General features: G+C 49.2%; 1 protein-coding gene across 6 annotated transcripts in view; it reads right to left on the minus strand.

Moving 5' to 3' along the window:
- Dop1b (DOP1 leucine zipper like protein B) overlaps nt 1-19277 on the minus strand; it is a 98803-nt gene extending 79526 nt beyond the window's left edge. For all 6 annotated transcript variants that reach the window (XR_007973406.1, XM_052157814.1, XM_052157811.1 and 3 more), the window contains exons 1-2: nt 19132-19277; nt 14695-14859 (exon numbers count right to left, since the gene is read on the minus strand). Coding sequence is in view for 5 of the 6 variants with exons in the window: in XM_052157814.1 (XP_052013774.1) it covers nt 14695-14832 (138 nt within the window). In the remaining variant the exon portion in view is untranslated. The remainder of the gene's footprint in view (nt 1-14694; nt 14860-19131) is intronic.
- Between the last annotated feature and the right edge of the window lie 7010 nt (nt 19278-26287).

Raw genomic sequence — 26287 nt, forward strand, 5'->3', positions numbered from 1 at the left:
CTGGGGTGCTCTGCAGGGCTCTCCCCATGGAGGGGTTCGGACGGCTGGGGTGCTCTGCAGGGCTCTCCCCATGGAGGGGTTCGGACGGCTGGGGTGCTCTGCAGGGCTCTCCCCACGGAGGGGCTGGGATGGCTGGGGTGCTCTGCAAGGCTCTCCCCACGGAGGGGTTCGGACGGCTGGGGTGCTCTGCAGGGCTCTCCCCACGGAGGGGCTGGGACGGCTGGGGTGCTCTGCAGGGCTCTCCCCACGGAGGGGCTGGGACGGCTGGGGTGCTCTGCAGGGCTCTCCCACTTTCCTAGACTTGGGCTCTACTCTTTTCAACAGCACCTCATACTCTGGCCACTTGATATCCAGCAGGGGACATGGACTTCACTAAATACAAAAACTCTGCTGTTAAGGAAACTGTCTACTTCAGGAGGAAACTTCGAGAAAGCCACAGGAGCTCACAGAGGCCATCACCCTTCTGGGGCCAAGAGCTCACAGACTCAGAACTGAGCACCACACTGGGCAGAAGCTAGGCTTCTGAGTTGCACCAGAAAGGAAGAAATTGGGAAGGAAGGTGTGGCGAAAGCCTGCCTAAAGCTTGCAGTCCACGCAATGCCGAGAACTGGGACCTATTTAAGAATGAAGAACTACATAGTGCATGCCGGAGAGCAAAGGGAGGCGTGCTTACAGTGGCATCTGGGGTCGCCATTTTTCTTTCTAAACATATTGTCATATACGTACAAATGACCAGCAGCAAGGCTTATGTGGATCAATTTGTTAAGGCCGGAGCCAGGAGAGAAGAAAGAACACCCTGGGGACAGAGCTGTTACAAATCCTAAAAAGGCGTTAGTCCCCAAAGCACTACTTACTGGTAGAACACAGAGTTCTCCGGAAGTTACACAGTAGAGTGCAGCTGGCACTGCCAGTGGGACTGAGTGCCAGCTCTTCCCCCACACTACCTTCCAGAGATCTCTGTAGCCGCACACCAGGTTGGGGCAAGAATGTCAAGGGATGTAATTCAGAGTCCCAGACTGGAGTGAAGGTCACAGCTCTCCGTGGACACATGGGGGACTTGATTCCACCAGCTTTGGTCCGGTTTGATCCTCTCCTGGTCTTCTCTCTGCTGTTTGCTTCCCTAGTTCAGAAACAAGCAGTCTGCATGGGGTCAGGAGTCTCTTAAAGAAAAGCTCTTGGTGGCTGGGTGGGAAGAGGCAGTACCAGTGCGCAGAGCAGTGTGCTGCAGAGGACCATGATGTCACGTCACGTGAGCCTGGCTTGCTCTATGCAGAGCAAAGGCCCTAGCTCTGTTCTCTCTGAAACTTGTCCCAAGACATTCAGGACAAAGAGCAGGACGCTGTGGTTGGCATACAGGGCACTGGAAGAACATGGGTCCTCAGAAACACAACCAGACTCTGTGCTTAGTCTCTGCAGTGACTCAGGAAAAGACCTGGCCCGTCCAGCCTACCGGGCTGCCAGCCAGCCACAACCTAATGCAGACAAAGCTTGGGCACTGGCAACAGGCATCCTGTACCTTTTACTCTCTAGAGTCACAGGAAGACTTACTTGTTTTAATATTTTATTTGGCCGTTTGAACCCAGGATCTCTGACATTCTAGGCAAGGGCTCTGCCCCTGAGCTACGGTCTCAGCAAATGTCACTCCTTCCTTTCCCTTTGGCAGCATGGCAGGGGGCTGGAGGGTGAGGAAGGACTAGTCCAGTGAGTACTAGGCAAACTCAGCTCACCCTCAGCCCCATTCTGCAGCTTTGAAGGACACAAACACTTTTCCTGACAGTGGTCAAATCTGTCTGCACTGGCCTAGGCTCCCACTTGGATAAGGGGAGAAGATGGGCTTGGTGGGACACACTTGGCTGTATGGACATAGACTATCCAACCATGGCATTTTGCTTTTTTTTGTTTTGTTTTGTTTTGTTTTGTTTTTTGAGACAGGGTTTCTCTCTGTAGCCCCAGCTTTCCTGGAACTCACTCTGTAGACCAGGCTGGCCTTGAACTCAGAAATCCATCTGCCTCTGCCTCCCAAGTGCTGGGATTAAAAGCAGGGCCACAACTGCCTGGCTCGCCAACCATGACATTTTAAATAAAGAAACCATAATGTAACTTACAAAACCAACAGTCTAGGGCAATGTTGACCCTCAGGGGACATTCAGGGATCTCTGCAGACATTTATGACTTTTTCTATTTGGGGGTAGAGGAGGGGAGATGGTATACTGGTATGTCGTGGACAAGAGGCCAGGGTGTTAACAAACATCTTGCAGTGCATAGAACAGACCACCCAGATGCCCACTACTGAGGCTGAGGCTCTCCCAGGCACAGGAGCCGGATTCTGTCTCTGGCTTACGTAAAGGAAAAGACACCTCAAAAGACATAGCTTTTCGAGTGACCAAGCACAAGAGCGAGTTGACTCTTAACCTGTCTTTTCCTGTCAAGGGCCAGGATGTCTGCCCCAGGCTTAGGCATGAAATTCTTAAACAAATACAAAGAATACCACAACAAAAATTGCCCATTCTCAGTGGAACAAAAATAACCACACAGTAAGTGCTTGGTCCTTTTGTGTCTTTGTAGGAGAGGAAGTCCCTTCCCGAAGCTGGCCTGCAGCCTTCCTGCCACTTCTCAGCGGTCCAAGAAATCACAAAGCCACATCTGAAGCAATCTGTACCACTAGAAATAGAGGATTAAATCTGAGAACCAGAAAGTCATGCCTCGGTTACCTCAGAGCACATTCCCACCGACCTCGTACACGGCAGGGGTCTCGCCCCACACCGGAAGCAAGCTAGGAGTCTGCACTGAGCCAGCTGCCCTCATACCACGTTCAGAGCTCCTGCCTCCTCCAGCAAGCCAACTGTCTCCAACACCAGGCACCTAGCTGGGGAGTCACCAGAGGCACTAGTGAGAAAGGACCTTGCATATAAAGAAACACGTTACCTATTATTCACATGCACACACAGGTTTAAGGACTTAGTTTATTATAAAAAATAATGTCTATGTGTGGGAATCCATATGTGACTATAGGTGTCTGCAAAGCCCAGAGACCCTGGATCCCCTGGAGTTGGAGCTGGTGGCTATGAGCTGCCTGGCGTAGGTGCTGGGAACTGAACTTCCATTCTCTGAAGCAAGAACACTGTGTACTCTTCTTAACTGCTGAGGAATCTCTCCAGCCCAACACTTCACATACTAATCAGCAATGAAATGAGACACAGTAACAAAGACACAAACAGATTCCTAATGAGACAGTGAGAAACACCAGAGGCCCCACACTAGAATCACTGTGTGATGGGACCTGTCTTCCCTTCCGCAGTAAAGGCTTGTCGGGCCATGTGCCCAGCCGGAGGACATTTTCCAGTGTGCCCGGAAGATGTAAGGAGAGGGAATATGTGCCATTAAACCTTACCGAATGTGCCGGGGCTGGAGAGATGCCCAGCAGCTAAGAGCTTGTTCTGTTCTTACAGGGGACCGGAGTTCTGTTCCCGGCATCCGTGTTGGGTGTTGGGAACCTGTGAGCTTAGCTCAACGCCCCCAGCTGAGCTGTTTGCACAGTTTCCTGACAGCAAAACATCCTGTGGCTTAGCTTGATCCTTGCTTTCCCGCCTGGTGTGGTAGGGCCTTCCCAGGTGCCTGACCTATGGCTATGGTTGTTTTTCACCTGGATTCTAGTACATATTGCTGGTCCCTCAGTAAAGCTTTGGCCTTCTCCTTACAGAATGACCCGTGTCTGTGTTTTCTGTTAATCCCCCAGGCCTGCGCCTGACACTCGGTACCATGGCGGTGCGGGCACCGTCAGTTGGGCAGCTCATAACTGCTGGGGACATCAGATCCAAGAGATCTAACAACCTCTTGCAGGAGCCTGCACTTGAACACACGTGTGCACATACATGCAGGACTGAGAGAGCTTTGTAGAAACTGTTACTTTGTTTTTCTGTCCCTTCACTTTATCATGAGTACATTCTCCTGTGAGACCACAGACCTCTGTCATCTGAAGGGCACATAGGTCATTTTACTGTCACATCATGATTTACTTCCAGGCACTCCCTGTTGGGAGCTACTTCCAATGATTTGTTACCACATACAACAAGGAAGGCTCTTCCAACTGCCTTTGTGTTCTATGTCCATGGGATTAAAATAAACTTACAGTGCCCCACACTAATATTCTAATTGTCTACCATGTGGGAAATGCGGAAGTCACCATGAACTTTCTTCCCTCCCCTCTGACTAGTGGCTCAGGTCTGCCCATACCAAGTGCTGCCAACAGGGAAGGCCTGCAGCTCCCATGCATGGCAGGATGTGGAACGGAGCATCGTGCTGGCAGACTGCGGGGGCCTGACACAGCTCAGCAGCTGAGAGCACTGACGATCCTGAGGAACAGGGAGGGTCTGGAGCTTGCACCCTTGTGAACAAGCCTGTAATTCCAAGCCATTCCTGCTCCTCCTCTGGCCTTCATACATACACACACACACACACACACACACACACACACACAAATAAATCTTTACAAAATTAAGACATAGGCTGGAGAGTCAGCTCAGTGGTTAAGAGGACTGGATGTTTTTCCAGAGGACCCAGGTTCAATTCCCAGCACACAAATGGTAGCTCACAATTGTCTATGACTCCATTTCCAGGGGCTCCTCACAAAGACACACAAATCATTAAAAAAAAAAAAAAAATGCTGGGCAGTGGTGGCGCACACCTTTACTCCCAGCACTTGGGAGGCAGAGGCAGGATGATTTCTGAGTTCAAGGCCAGCCTGGTCTACAGAGTGTGCTCCAGGACAGCCAGGGCTACACAGAGAAACCCTGTCTCTAAAAAACAAAATAAACAAAACAACAACAAAATTAAAACATATTCACTGGAAGGAATGCAACTGTCCATGACCAGGAAATGGATCCTGTGTATCTGTTTATCTGTGTATCTTACTCAGCAGTACAAGGTACATGAATTATCAGTATCTACCTCTTGGCTGACCTTCAGAATAGCTGGGATGAGTGGGAAAGGCCAGAGCAGGAGTAACAGAAGACAAGCCCATTATACAAAGCTTCGTTTAGTTTACTTTGAGGACAGTCTTGGGTGGCCCAGGCTAACCTAAAACTCACTATGTAGCTAGAGGCTGGCCTTGAACTCCTAAGTCTCCTGCATCTATCGCTCAGCTGCTGGGAATCCACGCCTTTACCACCACACCTGGCTGTTTATATAGTTTCTTAAAAAGCAAACTCATTTACAGTGACAGAAAGGAGGGTGACAGACAGTTGTCTGTAGGCGACAGACACAGTCTTGACAGTGGTGAGGGTCTCAAGGGGTTGTACAGATGTCAAAACCCATCAAATCACACATAGTATGTGCAGTGTGGTGTGGTGGCTCAGTGGTAGTCTTTGTGAGGACTTGGGTTTGTGCAACAATGCTCAGGTTACTGTGTGTCAATAAAGCCTGGTGGGGGTGGGGCCCATAAAAAGGACAAATAGAACGCCTGAAATAGACTCAAATGCCAGCTTGAAGGTTGGTGCTCTTGTCCAAACAGTTGTATGGACTGAAAAGCAGCCAGTGTTAACTCCAACCCTTCTGCACTCTCTTTGGCTGCCTTTTAAAAATACTATATACTGTGTGCTTTAAACAACACAGGTTTACCTCATAGTACCAGAGGCCATGATCCAGGGACAGGTGGCTCAGATCTCTTCGAGGCTTGCAGATAAGTGCCTTCTGGCTGTGTCTTTACAGGGTGCTTGGAGGGTAGACAGAGGGAGGCCACCTTTTTTTCCTTTCAAGGGCACAGTCCTATCAGATAAGGGCTCACCCTATGACCTCATCAAATTGTCTACTAATGACACTTTCTCCAGAGTCACTGGGGGTTGAGTCTTCAGCAGAGTACCTTAATGGGCCCCTAGCTGCTTCCTCTGCACTGTGAGCTCCATTCTGCTGGATGGCATGCTGCTGGCCTTTGGCTACTGGTCACTGGAGAGCTAACTATCTGTGTGAACTTGGTCACTTTCTATCACTCCAGCAGACTGGAAAGGATGAACTACAAATTCTTTCACTCAGTCACAAAATAACTAAGACTATCCTGGTTACAAAATATTAAAAGTGCAGCAGACTCCTCTGCAGAAAGGCGGCTCATCCCAAAGAGACCCGCCTCCACCTTGTCATGTTTGAGTGGCTCACATTGGGCAACTGAGTCAGCAAGGCCCTCACGATCCAGGGTAAGGGCCATGACGCCATCTGAACCCAGTCCTAGGCAAACACACCACAACTGAGCAGCTGCTGCCACACATTGGAAGGGGGACTGGAGCTGATCACTGTCCATGGGGAGCATTAGAAGATTGCCAGCGAGCAGCTAACACCACAGCTCCAAACCGAGGTGCCACATGCTAATGATGGAGGACTGGGGTAAAGAGAGAGACAGCCTAGTGCCGTAGAGCTGTAAGGGGCATCTTGTCACCCTCCTTATTAGGGCCAGACAGTGGAGTGAGGAATGCTGGGAGGAGAGACCCCACACTGCGAGGATGCTCATACACATTTGGACGACACCCCACAGTGTCACCTTTTTTTTTTTGTTTTTTTTGTTTTTTTTTGGTTTTTTTGGATTTGGTTTTTTCGGATTTGGTTTTTTCGAGACAGGGTTTCTCTGTGTAGCCCTGGCTGTCCTGGAACTCACTCTGTAGACCAGGCTGACCTCGAACTCAGAAATCTGCTTGTCTCTGCCTCCCAGAGTGCTGGGATTACAGGTGTGTGCCACCACTGCCCAGCAGTGTCACTCCTTCTTAAAGGTGTGGGTGTGGAGTTCTGAGGTGCTGCAGCCAGGGCTCAAGTCATCAGGAGGGCTGCCTGTAGGAGCACTGGAGCCTGTTCCAAGTCACCTCAGTCACTGCCAGACCAGGAAGTCCTCAGCATCACTACACAGGCAAAGGTTTCCATGAGGCTCCTGGGCAGTGCCAAGGTTTGAAGAAATAACACTGTAGCCTCTATTGGTGGGGTGTCTGTGAGAAAGGAGCTTTAAAACTATGACAGTCATCTGCACTGTCAGACCTACTAATCGCTGTCTGAGCAGAGTCCTAACACCCAATACCTTCAAATGGACTACATGAGGAAACAGACCCTTTCAGAAGTAATTAGGATGCAGTGAGGCATGAGGGGTACGCTTACTCCAGGGAGTCTCACTGGTGTCCTTATGACTAGATAGGACAGAAGACAGGGAAAATGAAAAGGGGCGTGGGAAGGGGAAGGCACCCCCACCTCAGAGTCTGGCTGCAGTCTTGAGCCATTTGGATAGAGAATTTTGACACAACTGACTGTTCCCTGTGGAGGCTGCCTACCTAGGAACAGTTCTCTCCCTCCATGCAGAGTTTCCTGCAGGAATGTTGACATGACATTGACCCACACTTAAGGCCAGGGTGAACGCAACCTTGAATTTACCCTTACTCCTCTTAACTGCAAACCCCCAACTTTCTGAGAATCCCACAAACTCAATTGTGAAGCTAGTTTATGGCCCATTATGTCTCAACCCCTGTGTCTCACTACAGTAAGGACTCATCGCATTCCCATGACCTTGGGTTTTTGTCCTATCACCCGAAATCCTGTGCTATGCATCTCAGGGGCCTCACTCTGATCCCATTTCCTAAACAGGAAAAATAAAAAGAGCAGCTCCGTAGAAACCTGTGGAGCCACCTCACTTCGAAAGTCGCCAAATCATACACAGTTGTCACCAACACATTTGCACACAACTGTTGAGAGGCTCACTCGCCCTTGGGTATAAACTGTCCTGTTCCCTGGTGCTCCCCTTTCCTCTCTAATGCTGAAATATGTGTTAAAAACCTTTTCTTAATATTCCCCATCCCTGCAGTATATGGATTCATCCTGAGATTCTCTTCTGCCCCAAAGCCAAGAATCCTGGCTTCACCTGAGTACAGGTCTCAGCACAAAGTCCTCAGGATGCTGCAGGGGTCCTGTTTCCACTGCCTTGACACTTGAAGAAAAGGGGATCTCCAACATATCCATGGGACAACCAGGCTGTGACAGGGCTGCCCCCTCCCTTGCTTCTCTCTAGCTCTGCTAAAGAGTTCACCTAAAGTCAGGCATGGTGGTACACACCTTCAGTCCCAGGACCCAGGAGGCTGAGCAGGGAGGACTCAGGAACAATGCCAGCCTGGTCTACTAGGAAGACCCTGTCTCAAGACTACAACAGAGACAATGGTTAAAATGTAAACTACCAAAGGAAACTTCTTTAGATTCAGATACACCAGAATGTCTGATGGCCTCTGTCAGTCAAGTCCAGGGGTTGCCTTCCTGCTCTGCTCCTCCTTTCCCCCTATAAGAACCCAGTGGCCCCCTAAAACTGAAGGACTGAGTCATAGGGGTCCCTCTTTCCTCTAATACTGTTTCTAAACCAGCCCACACCTATCCATTTACTGTGCCCTGGACTCAGGCCGGCATCACTCACGGCCCTTCTGCCTGCTCGCTCAGGTCTCTGTTCAAGTGTCACGTTAAAAGACAGCCATCTCTGTCTAAAAACAGTCATTGCCCCCTTGCCCCCCACTGCCCACAGTTAGCTTTCTTTTGTAGAAGTCAGGACTCAATATCACACTGGTCACTGTCCCAGCAGGAAAGTCTCCTGTTCCACGTGAACAGGGGTATTTTGTTGCTGCCACAGCCCAGACTTCCCAGATGTCAGTCTATTGTGGCATCAACATCTCTTGATGAATCTGCTACAATGTATACTATACAGAGAGTGGCTTAACCCATGTTCTCAAACAGAAAGCAGGGAAGTCACTCTCAGCTGACACTGCAGGTGTCAGCACAGTGGGTCCTCCTGAGAAGAGGAGGAGCTCCTCCCAGCAGCTCTGGAAGTCTGCTGTGTCCATGGTGCTCCCTGGGCAGCAGGTGTATTGTCCTGAGATGTGTTAGCACTCATGATGTCTATCTACACCTGTGTCTAAGTTCCCCCCCTCCTTTTTTCTTTTTTTGTAGGACTGGGGGCTGAGCCTAGAGTCTTGAGCACAGTGGACAAGCCACAGCCCTCCCAACCTCCTTCTAATTTATCAGGTTGAAGTCTCACTCAGCCTGGCACTGGACTATCTGTAGCCCAGGCAGCCCTTAAACCTGCTGTCCTCTTGCCTGGGACTGAGCTGCCAGACCTGGCTCTAAGGCCCCCTTCTGTGGAGGTGCTCTCCTTTAGTCCCACGCTTGGGAGGCAGAGGCAGGTGGATCTCTATGAGTTGAGAGCATCCTGGTCTGTATAGCACGTTTGAGGCCAGTCAGGGATACATAAAAAGACACTGTCTCAAAAAACAGAACAAAACAAGAAAACAAAGCCCTTTCCCATGAGGATACCCATCACGGTGGTTCCAGCCACACACTAATCACATCACTTCAGCTTCATCAACTCTGTAAAGAGTCTATCTGCAAATACAGTTACATTCGGAGGGACCAGCAGCGAGGACTTTGATAAGTATAATTCAACACACTACCAGCTGCTCCACCTAAGCCACTGAGCCAACAGCTTATGGCAACATAGTTGCACTGGCCTCTCTTGGGCAAAGGAGTGAGGCTCCTTGGTAGTGAGATGGCACACCCTGCTCTCCACTGTACAACACTGACAGGAAAAGCCTGACAACAGCCTAGCTCCTATGTCAGGCTGGCCAGCTGAGCCCTTCTCTACTGGCTGAGCCCCGAACAAAGATGTCAAGTATCTTTTTAGTCTATTCTATTTTATTCTGCAAGACAGTATGGGGATTGAACCTATAGGTTCACATGTTAGGCAGGAGTACTGACACAGAGCTCTACCTAAACCCCTTTCTTGCTCTGTATTCTGAGACAGGGTCTCACCAAGTCACACAGGCTAGCCTTGAGCTTACTCGGTAGCTCAGGCCTCGTATTTGCTACACTCCTTCCTTGACCTCCCAAGTGCTAGAATGCCAGGCCAGCATCACCAGGCCTAGGGCAAATACCATCCAATATGGCACTGCGACTCCTTAACGCACAGTAAGTTTTCCACCAACGCCAGCTGTCACAGGCTGAGCCGAGAGCAGACTGTTACTGTCACCCTGTCTTACTCAAGTCTTGCAAACCCTATAGCTGGATATTCTGGCCTGCTGACTAATTACAGCAGCAGAGAACAAGGCATGTGGGCACAGGGCTGGGGCTGTAGCTGAGTGGTCTCATGCTTAAAGCCCTGGGCTCAACCCCATTACCACATACACTGGTGCACTATGGTGGGTGTGGTGGGAAGGGTAGGCAGAAACCTAAGTTTGAGGCCAACCTGAGACCCATGAGACCTTGTTCCTTGCTCTGGAGGGGATAAAAGGCAAGCAATCGAGGGGGGGATTTCTTGGGTAAAATCTGTAGCAAAAAGTGGCCTGTTAACTAGAATGTTTATCCACGATAATACCACAAATAGGGTCACTTCAGTGAATAAATCTTAGGGAAGTCAGGTGTTCGGCACCACACTTCTTCCTGGAAAGGGAGGAATGGACTCAGTTTATATTAATGAGGGCTGTGTAGGTGTGTAGGTGGAATAAGTCCTGTAAGATGATGGAATCCTCCAGCTCCATCCAACTCAGGGGCCAAGTGTGGTGACGACGGAGCCCGTGCACTGCCTCACCTCTGTCTCGGTATCTGTTCTCTCCTGCTGGAGCCACTCACTCTCTCTGCTTCCCACATCATTAGGACAAGCAGCGAAAGTAACACTAGGTACAAGCTATTCTCAGGAATCAAGCCCTTCAAAGCGTCCAGGACACTGTTGATCCAGCTCTGACACAGCCCTGGACACCAGGGATATAGCAGGAAGGCAGAGCCCCGGTGCCTCAGCTGTACCCACGGTCACAGATTAGCTCTCTAGACTCCAGTTCTCACATCACATCTGGGACAACAGTATAATCACTCCCTGTAGTAAGAGTCAGGATCCGCTAGGCAAGCATTGGCTACGTGAGATGGTTAATATCAAGTGTTAACTTGACAAGAGGCAAACCTCTGGGCACATCTGTGCGAGAGTTTCTAGACTGTGATAACTGGGGTAAGAGCCACGCTAGGCTAAATAAGGTCTGCTGAGCACCACTGTCCATCTCTGCTTCTACAGCACAGATGCTGCATTCCCCACCAGACACACACACACTGTGCCCAGATTACATGCCAGCAAAACACACATACATTTGATAGCTTGCTCTCGCTTGCTCCCTCTCCCTCTCTGGGGACTAGAGAGATAATTCAATCAATAAAGGTTCCTGACTCTGAACCTGGTGTCCTTAGGACTCACATGGTAAAAGGAAAAAAACCATTCCTTCAGCTTGCCCTCTGACTTCTATATGTGTCCCGTGGCATGCATGCGGCCCCGTGCATGCACATGCGGGCACGCAAACAAACAAACGTCTCTAAGCCACAATGAGTTATAATTTCATATACAGTAGGAGGGCTACTATTAAAAACCATGAAGGTCAGTATCATAAGGACGAGGAGAAGCTGGAGTCCTGGTGTATTGAGGGAGCCGTGACACAGCTGTCAGATAAACAGTCTGGCAGTCCTTGAGTCACCCAGGGCTTTCTGCTAAGCCTGAAGACCCGAGCTCAACACACAGGACCCACATGGTAAAAGAAGGTAATTGATTCTTATGAGTTGTCCACTGACCTGCACACCCCCCCCCCCCCAACACACACACAGTGGCACAGGCTCACCCACACAGATGCATGACTGTAAAAAAGAAAACAACAAAGCAAATACAGAAATAAGCACAATATCACTACTCACAATAGCCAAAATACCTGTCGAAAGACAGGCTAGCCTTCAGCCTTGTAAGACCAGGAGACCTGATACACGGTGGCAATAATCTATCAATACATGGACTAGCCTTCGGGAAGTCAGGCTTCGTGAAAAAGTCAGGCACTCAAGACTGAACACTGCATAAACTGATGCACGTGCAAGGGCCCAGGGAGAGACAGCAGAATAAAGCACGCTGGTGGAGCACGCTGGTGGAGAGACCGTTCAGTGGCAGCTTCCTTCTGCAAAATGACATTTTTCTAGAATGAGAAATTCCATGGTGGCAGGACACTGAAATGTACTAAAAAAGCTACGTACTGCATATTTTAAAGTGGACCAAATGTATTTTATCTCAATTAGGAAAAACAGCCAGATGTAGTGATAAACACCCCCAGTCCCAGCACTTGGGAGAGGAGGCAGAAGCATTTGAAATTCAAGGCTAACCTTAGCTGTACGATGAGTTCAAAGCCAGCCTGAGCTATGTGAAAAACCCACAGAAGTGGGGCTGGGGAGGAGATGGCTGTGGGTCAGGGTGCTTACTGCTCTTGTGGGGCAAGCTCTTGCTGCCCTTACGGAGTCTGGTTACAGCAGCCACATCATGTGGCTCATAACCACCTGTAACCCCAGCACAGGGACACAGGGAGGACCTGCCACCTCTGGCCTCTTCATCTGTACACAACCCCCAACACACACACACACACAGAGTTTAAAATTAAAAATAAATCTTTTTTTGAAAGGCAGAAATGAGGAACACGACTGCTTTTTTTCTGAGATAAACAGGCACGGTGCTCTTTTCTATCTTTTCTTTCGTTAGTTTTGGAGACAGCACAACAGCTCAGGCTGGTTTTGAACTTACCCTGTGCTTTGGGCTGCCTTCATCTCCTGTCTACACTTCCCCGTGCAGGAAGCCTGGCACATGCTCTTAGACACCAGGTAGGTGAGCACCCAGCAGGACTCAGGCGTGCCCGGTCTCCAGCTGTGTCTCTCAGAGTAACCCTTTCACCTGAGCATGGCTGGAACTGTCCAACCTCAGAGCCTCAGGCTTTTGGATCCTATCTAAAAAACCTCAGGAGTAGAAATGTGTTTCTTCTATTGAGCACCTGCCTGTGACATTTCCACGTAAACATTCCTTCCAGGAGACCAGGCGTTTCCTGGCCAGTGAGTACCAACCTCCTATCTCACCAAGCCCAGGGCAGCCATCTGCCAGGCTGAGACGCTTGCCCCACCCCCACCCCATGCTGGGACTTGAGCCCAGAGCCTTAGGCAAGCCAAGCAAGCACTCAGAGCTGCTTTCTGGCCTCAGAAGGAAGGTGTTGAGATGGGCACGTGAGAGCCGACATAACGGCTGCCCAGACCATGTGCCCGGCTCACTCTGTCCATTCTTCACCACCCCTACCCTATACCTGGGACAGACAGAGGCACTCTCTCCTCAGTGGGGTTTGTTGGAGTTCCCTGGCCTGAAGAGAGATGGGGATCTTCCAACTCCCACCTGATACTCATGCTCCAAAGGCAAGTGCTGGCCAGACAGCCTGAGAGGGCACAAGAGGGCACAAGTCTTCTTCCCCACAGTGGCTATCCACTGCATATCACAATGGTCACTGAGAGTTCCCGCAGTGTTTTCCCTTTGGGCAGGACAAGAAGGTTGTAAAAGTTGTAAAGAGGCCTGGAGCCTCCTTTGATCCACTTGAATCTTCCCAGAGCACGATCCTCTACATCCAAACACACACACACACACACACACACATACACGCACACACACACACACACACACACACACACACACACACACTCTCTCTCTCTCTCTCTCATACACACATTCTCTCACACACACTCTCACATACACTATCTCTCTCTCACACACACTTTCTTTCTCACAGACACACATTCTCTCACACTCTCACATACACACTCTTACACATACACTCTTCATACATACACATAAACTATATCTCTCTCACATATACACATACACACATTCTCTCTCACACACACTCTCATACACAGTCTCTCTCTCATACACACACACTCTTACACACATATACATTCTCTCACACATACTCACACAGTCTCTCACACACATACACTCACACACACATTCTCTTTCACATACACACTCTCACACACACTGTCTCTCTCACAACACACTCTCACATACACACACTATCTCTCTCACACACACTCTCACACATACATTCATACACTATCACACACACATACACATTCTTTCTCTCACACTCACTCTCTCACACACACACATTCTCTCACACACACTCTCCCATACACAATCTTTCTCTCTCCCACACACACACTCTCTCTCACACATACACTCACATACACAACTCCCTCACACACACAATCTCTCTCTCACACACACACACAAAAACTCCTACACTCACATACATATACATACATGCAATTATTTTGCTTTCTGTTCTTCTTGAAGTCACCAGTCAACTCTACAATAAGTATAGCACAAAAGAAACAGAAAAATCCTCATCTGACGCAAAATAATTCTTGAATAATTGAATAATACTGACACTTTTACATTCTGTCAGTACACAGACTTAAGGAAAAAAGCCACTTACAGCCAGGTGTGGTGGTACACAGCTTTAATCCCAGGACCTGGAGGCAGAGTTAGGTACATATCTGAGTTTGAGGGCAGCCTGGTCTACAGAGTCTCAGGACACACAGAGAAACCGCAGCTCAAAAAGCAAAAAGCAAAGACCACTGCACCATATCAACACTATATAAAATACCAACACAGTATCTATCCGTCTTCCATGCTCCAAAGACACTGAAGTTATATGTAGTGACATGAACTAGGTGAGGGTGAGTCTGGGCGACAGAACCCTTGGTGGTTCTTTCTTTTCTGTCTTTCTAGCTGTTCTAAGCCCCACAAATTCCCCACCATAAGAAGACAACTCCATCTACGCTGCCACCCTCCCACAGGAAGTGCCCCAGCACCTTGTTGAGCTTGCCAAGCGAGGATATGAGATCCGCCCATTCGCTGGAGGACTCGAAGTTTCTTAAAGCCTTCTCGATAACTGATGAGTAACTCCTGTATCTGTAGTCGTTCAGTAGCTCCTGCTCCTCTGGGTCCATCTTACATTCTCACAGGGAAGAAGGGATCTAGATGTGAAATTAGAGAACACATGAGAACAATGCTCCCAAGCAAAAATCCTCCCCAACTCAGAGCTCGAGAGATCTGTGTCCACAAACCGGGCATACTGGGCAATCCAATTCAAATATTTAGCAAGGTTCCTAGGCCAGGCACTGGGTAAATAAAGATAAAGAGTTCCCACCCTCACGGATTCTGAGGGACACAAGTGCACTAGGCAGAGAGAAGCAAGGATGCTGGATCTGCCTAATGGACAAAACTAATTCTAAGGAAAGAAAGCAACAAAATTACATCCCACTGCTGGCTGGTAATTCTGCATGCACAAGGCCCCTACCATCAGTGGGCCTTTACCAAACCCAAGTGCATGCTTTCAACCTAAGAGGTCCACTTAGCAACTCAATCCTGTGTGACTAGACTAGGAGACTGGAAATACTTTCCACAAAAACCAAGTAAGAGGACTAGCAGGATGGCTCAGTGGGTTAAGTACTTGTTACAGGAGTTCTGGCCAGATGTGGTAAGCATGCCTGTAATCATAGCACTCGGCAGTAAGGCAAGAGAATTCACTTGAACTAAGAGTAACTCCTCTCAGAGGGTTACGTGTACCCTATGAGACACGGAAGTTCAAGACCAACCTAAGATGTATGAGATTCTGAGGGTCATGACAGAGACAGACAGGCAAACATAGGTAGAGTGAGGGGAGGGGCACAAGATTCTGTGGGATGGAGGATGGTAGGAGAAAGAAAACATAAGCTTAAGGAAAATGGGCCAGCCAAGCAAGATCATATATTTTATGACTCCACTCGGATGAAATACCAAGGTAGGCAAGTCTCTCCTGATGGTGAGCAGGTTAGTGGTTGCCTGGGTGGACCAGAAACAGACAGACAGGGTCATTCTGAGGTCATGGAAATATGATTATGGCAATCGCTGCTCAACTCTGTAACTCCCCTGAAAATCACTGAATTACATACCTGGCGAATTTCATGGTCTGTAAATTATACCCAAATTAACACTTTTTTTTTTTTAAACTCAACTAAAGCCTGAATTCCACCCACTCAGCACTCCCTTCCCTCACTTCTCACTTTGTACAAAGTGGCTCATCTGTGGTTCTAGACTCCTCCTTCCTCTCACCTGCCACATTAGAACTAGGTCCTGCTGCCTCTGCCTGTCCCTCTGTCCTGCTGCCTCTCTGTCTGTCCCTCTGCCCTGCTGCCTCTCTGTCTGTCCCTCTGCCCTGCTGCCTCTCTGCCTGTCCCTCTGCCCTGCTGCCTCTCTGCCTGTCCCTCTGCCCTGCTGCCTCTGCCTGTCTCTCTGTCCTGCTGCCTCTGCCTGTCCCTCTGCCCTGCTGCCTCTCTGCCTGTCCCTCTGCCCTGCTGCCTCTCTGCCTGTCCCTCTGCCCTGCTGCCTCTCTGTCTGTCCCTCTGCCCTGCTGCCTCTCTGTCTGTCCCTCTGCCCTGCTGCCTCTCTGCCTGTCCCACTGTCCTGCTGCCTCTGCCTGTCCCACTGTCCTGCTGCCTCTGCCTGTCCCTCTGTCCTGCTGCCTCTGCCTGTCCCTCTGTCCTGCTACCTCTGCCTGTCCCTCTGTCCTGCTACCTCTGCCTGTCCCTCTGTCCTGCTGCCTCTGCCTGTCCCACTGTCCTGCTGCCTCTCTGTCCGTCCCTCTGTCCTGCAGGTGTCCAGTCTCCCACTCTCATTCTTCTCCCCTCCATGTTCTCACGTGGCACTCCCAGAATCCTCCTGCTGCCCCATGTAATGCTCTCCCCATCACCAATGCCTTCCTCATTCTATGAGGCTCCAGCCTCTGCTCCCTTCACTGTACTGTGTTTGCTCCAAAAGAGACTCATCCTGCCACAACAGACTCATGCTGCTGCAGTATGCAGACGACTTCACAAGATCTACTCTCAGGAGGACCTGTAAGCTTTTTCTGAAGTGAGAGGCTTCATGCTTTGTGAAAACAGGAGGGAAAGGTGGTGCTTTTATTCCGTCAAGTCTACAAAGTTGCTCTAGCCACAAAGTCTATGAGCTCCCTGCCCCCCCCCTTTGTTCTCTCTAAGGAATTTTCAATCTGAACTCCAATACAAAGGCAGTCCTGAAATATCCCACGCACAGTTTGTTTATTAAGTGTCCCAGAACAAAGAACCATGAGCAGGACTGGGTCTCTCTCTAGTCTAACTCAAGCAACTACTTAAATAACTGCAGCTGAATTAGGCTGACATGAGGTGACAGAGGGTAGGCTGGAACACTGACTGAGCCTGGGCTGGGGAGGTGGCTCAGTCAGGTAAGTGCTGAACCATCCCCACAACCCAGAAATAAAGGCCAGATGTGCTGGGTACACACGTGTAATCCTAGCAGGGGCTCTGTCCACAGCCTGGCCTAACCTGGGCTCCAGGCTCAAGGAGAGGCTTTGCCTCAAAATAAAAAGCATGTCTTTCCTGAGAAAGGCAGCCCAACGTTTGGCTCCATCTCTCTCTCTGTCTCTCTCTCTCTCACACACACACTCTCTCTCTTTCACTCTCTCATACAGACTCTCACATACTCTTTCTCTGTCTCTCTCTCTCTCACACACACACACACTCGTTCACTCTCTCATACACACTCTCACATACTCTTTCTCTAACACATACATACACACTCACACATTCTTACACATTCTTCTCTCTTGCGCTTTCACACATACATACATTCTCTCTTTCACACACTCACACACTCTCACATACACTTTCTCTTACACATAAACACTCTCTTGCTCTCACACACATATACACATTCTTTTTTACACACACTCTCTCATACACTCTTTCTTATACACATACACACTCTCACACTTTCTCTTGCACACTCTCTCATACACACTCTCACATACACTTTCTTTTACACACACACACACACAAATACACACTCACACTTTCTCTTTACACACACTCTCATACACACCCTCACACACAAATAAACACACAGCTATCCGAGTCTGATTTGGACAAGAGAGGAAAGAGGAAACCCAGCTATCAGCAAAGGAGTCCCAGAGTCCACAAGTGTGGACTCTCCTGTCACCAGGAAGAGCTGCATCACTGATGAGACAGTCCAGGACGGGTATCTGGCTTCCCGGCTGCCCCTGGTAAGGAGGCTGACTGCCAGGTATGAACAGGCAGCAGGTGCAGCTCTTTTTCTGTGACGGCCCAACGCTGGAAGAAAGTGCTAGTTGGCACAACTGCGCAGCTAAGAAGCTGAGAAATAATTCAAGAAAACCACTTCAAAGTATGGGCATGAGAAATTATAACACTACACCGCTTCTATGTCAGATCTACACAGATTTCACTTATGAAACACACTGGAGTCCCATGAAGGACATTACTGCCCGAAAGATGGGGATATTAGGGATTAGTGGTAGGCGTAGGATTCAGGCTCAGTTCCGTGGTGATCTCTGTTATACAAGAGCAAGAATGGCCAGGTCAGTCTCTAAACAGCTCCTCTCACAAGCTATCTCTGACACCTTTTTTGTGAGATACAACCGAAGTTCAGTGGGCTGATAGCACTATGGAGGCTACAAAGGAAAATACACAAAGAGATGGCCCTATGCACACGTGCACCTGACACCTTTACCTTAAAACAGAAAGCATCTGTAGCTCGCCTTACCCATTCCTAATTTCTCACCTGAGGACCCAAAACAAAAGCCAGCTGCTGGATCCGGAAGTCGGTTGTAAACATGCTTACAAGGAAGGACTACGAAGAACACAGTAAAAGCCAACAACCTTCCCATTTACCTGCAGATAATGTCCCTGCTCCTACAGTGCATCACCCCTCTTCACCAACGGCCCAGTTTTGAATTCGGTCTTTTACACTGAGATCAAATGGCACTGGGGGGGGGGGGAGCAAGACACCTGACCACCTCACAGAAATAGCCTTTAAATGAGGGGTGTCCTCAACAACCCTACACAGGTTTCCCGAGAAGGGGACTGCTGTCGGGGGTGAGCACCTCCTCCGCGGCTTACCCGCCGGCGCGGGGCCAGGCTGGCGGGTGCACGCACGGCTGGGACCCCATTAGGGAACCTGGAAGCCCTGCCCAACAAAGGCTGAGCTTCCAGAACCGCCCTGGGCCGGCTCGGCGGACAGGGGTGGCCATTCGACCTCCACCTGCAGCCCGAGGCCCGCTCGCTCCGACCCTGCCAGGCGCGGAAGGCCGGGTCTGAAGCCCACACCCACGCGCGGTCGTACCCGCACTGCAGCAGACGCGCCTCCGCCCGCGCCCTGCGCCTCCGCTGTGCCGGACCCGAGGGAACCACACTTACCGGCGGCCGCGGACCTCGGCGGCGGGAGTGGGACGGAGCCCGTCGGCTGCGGGACACGGCGGCTCAGCGCTTCGGCAGAGAAGCGAACGCGGAGGAAGCGCTGCGCCTCAGCCCAGCCGCCGCCACTCCCGGGAACTAGGCGGCTGGGGGCGGGGCCGGAAGGCGGGGCCTCGGTAGGGGCGGGACCTGGAGGCAGGTCCTCAGCGTGGGGCGGGGTCCTTGGCTGTGGCTGGGCGGGGCCACAGCAGGCGGGGCCATAACGTACTACGTGATCGGGGGCGGAGCCTTGGCGGTATGGCTGCGCTTCTCTCCTCGTGGGCGGGACTCTAGGTGTGTGGGCGGGGCCTTGGTGGCCGGGCTTGGTTTGGCCGCGCCCTGGTCACTTAGGGAGGAGATCGAAAGAGGAGGCTTGGAGGCGGAGGGGGAGGAAGTTTGGCAGGGTGGGTGGGGCCTCAGGTCTCAAGGAGGGGCCTGGACTCCTAAGATTCCTCTGGACCGATGGTGGGTGGGATTTCTGAGGGCGGGGCCTGGGGGGACGGAGGCGTGTCTAAACTAAGCTGGCATCCTGATGCTGGGGGGGAGGGGGGCGTGGGGGGCGTTGCCTTGCGATGCAGACCTGGGAGGTCTCACATAAATGGCAGGTAACCCTGGACTCTCCAGATGCAGCAGGGCCTGCCCAGAGTCGTCCACCCTTGGGCTTTGCATCAGGACCACACCCACAACCTCCATCGCAGGGAGGAGGCCGGAAGAATCCCAGGTACCAGGAACAGAAGGCTTGGGGATTCCGGGTTAAGGAGTCCCTGCATCCTGGAACATTGATATCTCTGGACCTAACAAACATGGCTTGCTTGACAGCTACGGAACAAGAAGAGTGGTGGAGTCTGGGAGCTGGCAGAATTCACTCCGACATTGACCTTGTCTTGATGACACCAGCAGTAGCTCTGCCAGCTGAAACAGCGCCTTCTACTGACTAACGTTATTTCAGTGCTGGTCTTTTCCTGTTTAACCTAGTTCTTGGTTTTAGTTTTAATCCATGAAAATTTTAGAAAGAGCTATCTGTGCTGGCTAGTTTTGTGCCAATTTGACACAAGCTAGAATCAGCCGAAAGGAGAGAACCTCAATGGAGAAAATGCCTCCATAAGATCAGGCTATAAGCAGACAAACCTTAGAGCATTTTCTCAATTAGTGATTGATGGAGAGGGCCCAGCCCACTGTGGGTGAGGGCATCCCTGGGCTGGTGGTTCTGGGGTCTATTTAAAAAAGCAAGCTGAGCAAGCCAGTCGACAGCACTCTCCATGGCCTCTGCATCAGCTCCTGGTTCCAGGTCCTGTCCTGCTTGAGTTCCTGCCCTGACTCCTTCAATGGTAAACAATGATATGGAAGAGTAAGCCTTTTCCTTTCCTCCCCAAGTTGCTTTTAGTTGTGGGGTTTCATTACAGCAATAGTAACTAAGACACCATCTAAATCTATTTAATAATTGTTTATAATTCTCAGTGATTTTGTGTGTGTGTGTGTGTGTGTGTGTGTAATTTTTTCTGGTAGAAATAGATTATATCAGATTCCAAAATAGATATATCCAGGAGGACAAGATGACTAAGTTTATAAAAGTACTTGTTGCACCAGGCGGTGGTAGCGCACACCTTTAATCCCAGCACTTGGGAGGCAGAGGCAGATGGATTTCTGAGTTTGAGGCCAGCCTGGTCTATAGAGTGAGTTCCAGGACAGCCCGAACTACACAGAGAAGCCCTGTCTCAAAAAACAATACAAAACAAAACAACAACAAAAGAAGTACTTGTTGCTAAGAGTTTGATTCCAGGATAAGAAAACTAGCTTCTAGTTTCTTTGTTTGTTTGTTTGTTTCTTTCTTTCTTTCTTCTTTTGGTTTTTTGAGACAGGGTTTCTCTGTGTAGCCCAAGCTGTCCTGGAACTCACTCTGTAGACCAGGCTGGCCTGAAACTCTGCCTGCCTCTGCCTCCCAAGTGCTGGGATTAAAGGTGTGCACCACCACTGCCCAGCAAACACTAGCTAATAAAAGCTGTCTTCTCATACCCACACATACACTCGAGTATGCATGTACATATGCGCGCGCGTGCACACACACACACACACAAACTAAATGTAAAAAAACAAAATCCAGATGATAACCCCAAACAGGAAGGGTCATGTCATGGCTGAAGTCCGGGACACCGACTTTTATTCCATCCATTTGCTGACTACCAAGTGCTCTAGTCCTCTCAGGAATGGTTTTTAGGCTTGGTCTTGAGATGGAGAGAGTGGGGAAGCAAAGAATTGAGCCAACTTAACAGGAGAATGTTAATTTCAGGAAAGTTAACTTTCTAGTGAAGATTTGATAAACTCTCATCTCAGAGCTCGGACAAAATGGCAAAACAACAATTGGCCTGTTCTGTTGTTTGTTTTGTTTTGGCTTTTTGAGACAAGGTTTCTCTGTAGTTCTGGCTGGTGGAAGTAGCTCTGTAGAGCAGGCTGACCTTGAACTCACAAAGATCCACTAGCTGCCTTCTGAGTGCTGGGATTAAAGGCATTCACCATGGCACTCAGCTGGTTTTTTCCTTTCCTTTTCGTCCTTGACAGTCTTCAAGGTTTAACCAGCTCACAGCCCACTGAACAGAGGGGATTACTTTATAACAACAACAAGAAAGCCCACCCATTTGTGCCAATCCTAATGCATACAAATCTGTCCCAACACAGTGCCCTAGCTTGGTTTCTGTTGCTATGATAAAACACTGTGACCAAAAGAAATATTGGAAGAAAGGGGTTTATTTTGCTTATAAGTCCCTAGCACAGACTACCATGAATTGAGGCCAGGCAGGAACTCAAGGCAGGAATTTGGAGATAGAAACGGAAGCAGAGGCCAGGAAGGAATGCTGCTTACTGGGTTGGTCAGTTGCCTTTCTTAAATTCCCCCCCCCCCCCCACAGTAAGCTGGGCCCACCATCATCAATTATTATCAAGAGAATGCCCACAGATCTGCCTACAGGCAATCTGATGGAGGCTTTTTTTAGATGAGGCCCTCTTTCACAGATACATTAAAGTTTGTGTAATCAGCACATGCTGTTATGTAAAATCATCTACATGATTTTATCTACATATTTATATCCAACTGTAAAGGGGTTAAAGCTTGACAGACTCAAAATTGGTAAACTTAAAAAAAAGAACAACTCAATTTGTAATCAAGATTGGCAATAAATATACAATATTAAAAACTGACAGGTGGGTGACACATATCTTTAATCCCAGTACTTGGAGGCAGAGACAGGAGGATGTCTATGAGTTCTAAGCCAGCAGTTGGTCTGCAGAGCAACTTCCAGGACAGCAAAGACTACACACACACACACATACACACACACACCTGCCTCAATCCCTCCCTGCCAAAAAAGAAAAAAAGAAATGAGATGGTGCCTGGGGTGATGGATCAGCAGGTAAAACCATTTGCTGAACAAGCATAAGGACCTGAGTTCAAATCCCCAGCACCCATGGAATGCTGGGTAGGCATAGCAGCCCACTGTAATCCCAGTAGTTGGGAAGTGGAGGCAGAATCTTCAAGCAAGCCAGCTAGCTAGCCTATGGTGAGCTCTGGGTATAAATGGAAGAAAATGATCAAGAAAGACAGTTGTCAACATGTGTACTCCACACATGCATACTCATGTGTACTTACACATAGACATGTGAACATGCATACACATACATGCACATGAGAAATTGAACTGAGTATGGTTGTCCATGGCTATAATCCTAGAACTTGGGAGGTGGAAGCATCAGAGCTAGCCTGGGTTACATGAGACTCCCACTGAGAGTGATGCACAGCTGTAATCCCAGTACTTGGCTGCCAGAGTCAGCGGGATCAGGAACTCACCTCCAGCCATAACCACACGGCCAGTCTGAGGCTAGCCTGTGCTATATAAGACTGTTGCAAAAGGAAAAGAAAAAAAAAGGAAGGGAAAATTTAGCTAAGGTGAAACAGGAGTGTCTCAAGTTTGACACTAGGTTGAGTTACATGAGAACCTGTCTATACTGGTTAATTAGTTTTTGTCAACTTGACACAAACTAGAGTCAGTTGCGGAAAAACTGAGGCATTTACCTCCTCGGTTAGACTAGCCTATGGGCGCATCCCTTAAGGTGCTAAAGGTTGATGTGGGAGGGCCCAGCCCACTGTGGGCGGTGCCACCCCTGAGCAGCTGCTATAATTAGAAAGCAGGCTGAGCAAGCAAGCAGTGTTCCTTCAAGATCTTTTCTAAAGTCTCTGCCTCCAGGTTTCTGCCCTGCTTGCCTCGGCCTCTGTCTTAGTTGCTTTTCTATTGTCATGACAAAACATCATGGCCGAGGCAACTAGTAAAAAAAAAAAAAAAAGAGCATCTAATGGGGGCGGGGCTTACTGTTTGAGACAGAGTCCATCATATCAGAAAGCGGCGACAGACAGGCAGGCAGGCAGATCAGAGGTAGCTGAGCTCACCTCTGATCTATAAACAAAAGACAGGGGGGAGGGCATAGAACAGTATGGGCTTTTGGTGCACACTTCCTAATCTTTCCCGAACAGTTCCACCAGCCAGGGACCAAGTATTCAATTATATAAGTCTATAAAATGGGGGGTCAAACTCATTCAAACAGCCATAGGACACTATCTTAAAAACCAACAAACAAGGAAACCTAGGCAGGGGATCGGGTTCAGTGGTGGACGACTTCCTAGCACGTGGGTGGCCTCTGTGTTCGGTTCCTATTATAGCCAAAACTTAGTTAACTTAAAGCATGTCTAATTAATTTTAAACGTGTCTTCTTGGGTCAGATTATGCTATTACACTTCACACTTGGCCATCTGCAAATAATGAAGGTTCCTTACAAGATAAGCCAGACTTAGAGAATTTCAGATTTAACATTCATCTGAACTTTAGAGCTCCAACACATTATTCATTCTGGGACAGAATAAAGCTGAATTTCAGTCCCCCTCCTGTTGGACTTTTAAGGGCACATTAGAACCCAGCACATAGGAGGCAGAGGTAGAGACAGGCAGATCTCTGTAATTTTGAAGTCAATCTGATCTACATAGTGAGTTCTAGGCTACCCAGAGCTACGTAGAGAGACCCTGTCTCAGAAAAGAGTGAATCAGACAGCAGAACCTACTGCATTTTGTAGCTCAGGCCAGTCTACCCATTAGACACTGGCTGGTTGGCACTGGGTTTGGATATACAGATGTTGGTGATTCTTTAAGAGCCTAGTGTGCGTCTCTGGAGAGTAACCTGTGCCCAGGCTCTACCTCTGCTGCACAGGATCCATCCCTTCCTCTCCTCGTGTTCCTCTTCTCAAAGGAGGCAGACGCAGCTCTTTACCGATGCTGGGTGCACTTTTCGGCTGCTTGTCTCTTAATCGGGTCCTGTTACCCTGCAGGTTTTCAGTCCATCCCGGTTCCTGCTGAAAGTCTGCAGAAGGAGCCGTCGAAAGGCCAGGTCTAAAGCTGGCATGGTTTACGTGGGGTTCCCATACAAACACTGATCTAGAAAACCCAACAGCCCCATCTTCCTTGCAGAAATAAATAACAAAAGATATGATTTATTTGAAATATGATACATTTAAATCATCCTCTTCTCAGTGGGAAGTGTATCCAATCTGAGGGCATAATGAGTTTACAAGTTATTCAGATGAGGTGCACCATCCTCAGTGGGAGGCACGGAGGTCTCCATGCTCACAGAGAAGCACCTTGGGAACCTGGGGTGCTGAGCACACGGGGTGGGTTTGTTCCTTCAAGGGAAGGAATGCAGTGCCTTGTTGAAGTTAACGTTCGATCCATCTGCACAGTCCTATGCTCGCAGAAATGAGACTCACACTCAACATAAATTTACAAATATCTTTGCCATGTATCTCGGCTCTTCTCTGACTGGGTCATAACTTAGATGACCCAGTTATTTTGACCTACATTCTGCCACATGGCTGGTGACCTGTGCTCAGGTGTCCTGCATCCTTCTCTCATCTTTCCCAGGCAGTTTTCCTTCATGGCTCTATCCCAGAATTCCTTCTCCTCCCAGATGTCCCACCTCCCATTTCCTGCCCAAGCCATAGGCCATAGGCTTTTTAATTAACAGGTGATGGATCCATACAATACACAGATGTTCTCTCTACAATACCTGTTATCCACCCAGAGGGCTGGAGCAGACCTGTATTCTCGCTTGGGAAACTTTGTTCGGTCTGGGTAGATAGAGACTTCCCCAGCACTGTATCCTACCGCTGACCCTTACCATAATTTCTTTCTCAGTCTGGAGAGAACCGAGAGAACTATCTTTGTGAACTTTATGAGGGTTTTTGTTAGCAATCCCTCTAGGCCCTGCCCAGCAGTTACCCAGCAACAGCTTGCATCTCCAGCCACCAGGTACTAGCCAAGAGCCAGGCATATAAGATTCTCTCTCTCTCTCTCTCTCTCTCTCTCTCTCTCTCTCTCTCTCTCTCTCTCTCTCTTTCTCTCTCTCCTCTCTCTTTCAGATCTTCTCTGTCTCCCCCCTCTCTCTGCCTCTACCCCTTTACCAGGTCCCCTCCCCATCCCACCAATAAACCTTTATATTAGGTCTGTCACATGGCTGATTCCCCAGGGGGAACACCTTGGCCGACCCTACTGAAGCGCTGCCTCCTGCTGCACTAGACTTCCAAGTTTTATAGAACAACAGTTTTGCTGTCGTCGCGTCTGGTCTGTATTTATTTCACTTCGTTGCCCACATGGGATTGAGCTAATAGTCACCAGAATAATAATGTTCACCAAATTGTGCTGTGTTTAAAGATGGTTTAAATAAACCATTGAGAGCCAAATGCCAGAAGCTGAACCAATACTAGCTACTGAGTGTGGGCTTAACTCCGGGGCCTGTCTCTCTACAGCCTCTGAAGGTTGCAGAGACCTCCAAAATTTCCCTTAAATTTGTACATCGACAAAGCTTCTAGAACTGCAGCAGAAACTGGATGTGGCCATGGTCAGAAACCAGGACCTTTTCACTCAGACAGCCCTGGATGTGCCTTGGTTCTCCATAGATGTGCGATCCAGGACAAGTTAATTAACAGCCCTGAGATTTTACATCCGCGTTTGAAAAATGAGAGTGAATGCAGGCACAGTAGCTCACGCCTGAAATCATGGCGTGAGAGGCCAGAGCAGGGCACCCATACG

Source organism: Apodemus sylvaticus, chromosome 15 (genome assembly GCF_947179515.1).
Source record: "Apodemus sylvaticus chromosome 15, mApoSyl1.1, whole genome shotgun sequence".
NCBI classification, from domain to species: Eukaryota; Metazoa; Chordata; class Mammalia; order Rodentia; family Muridae; genus Apodemus; species Apodemus sylvaticus.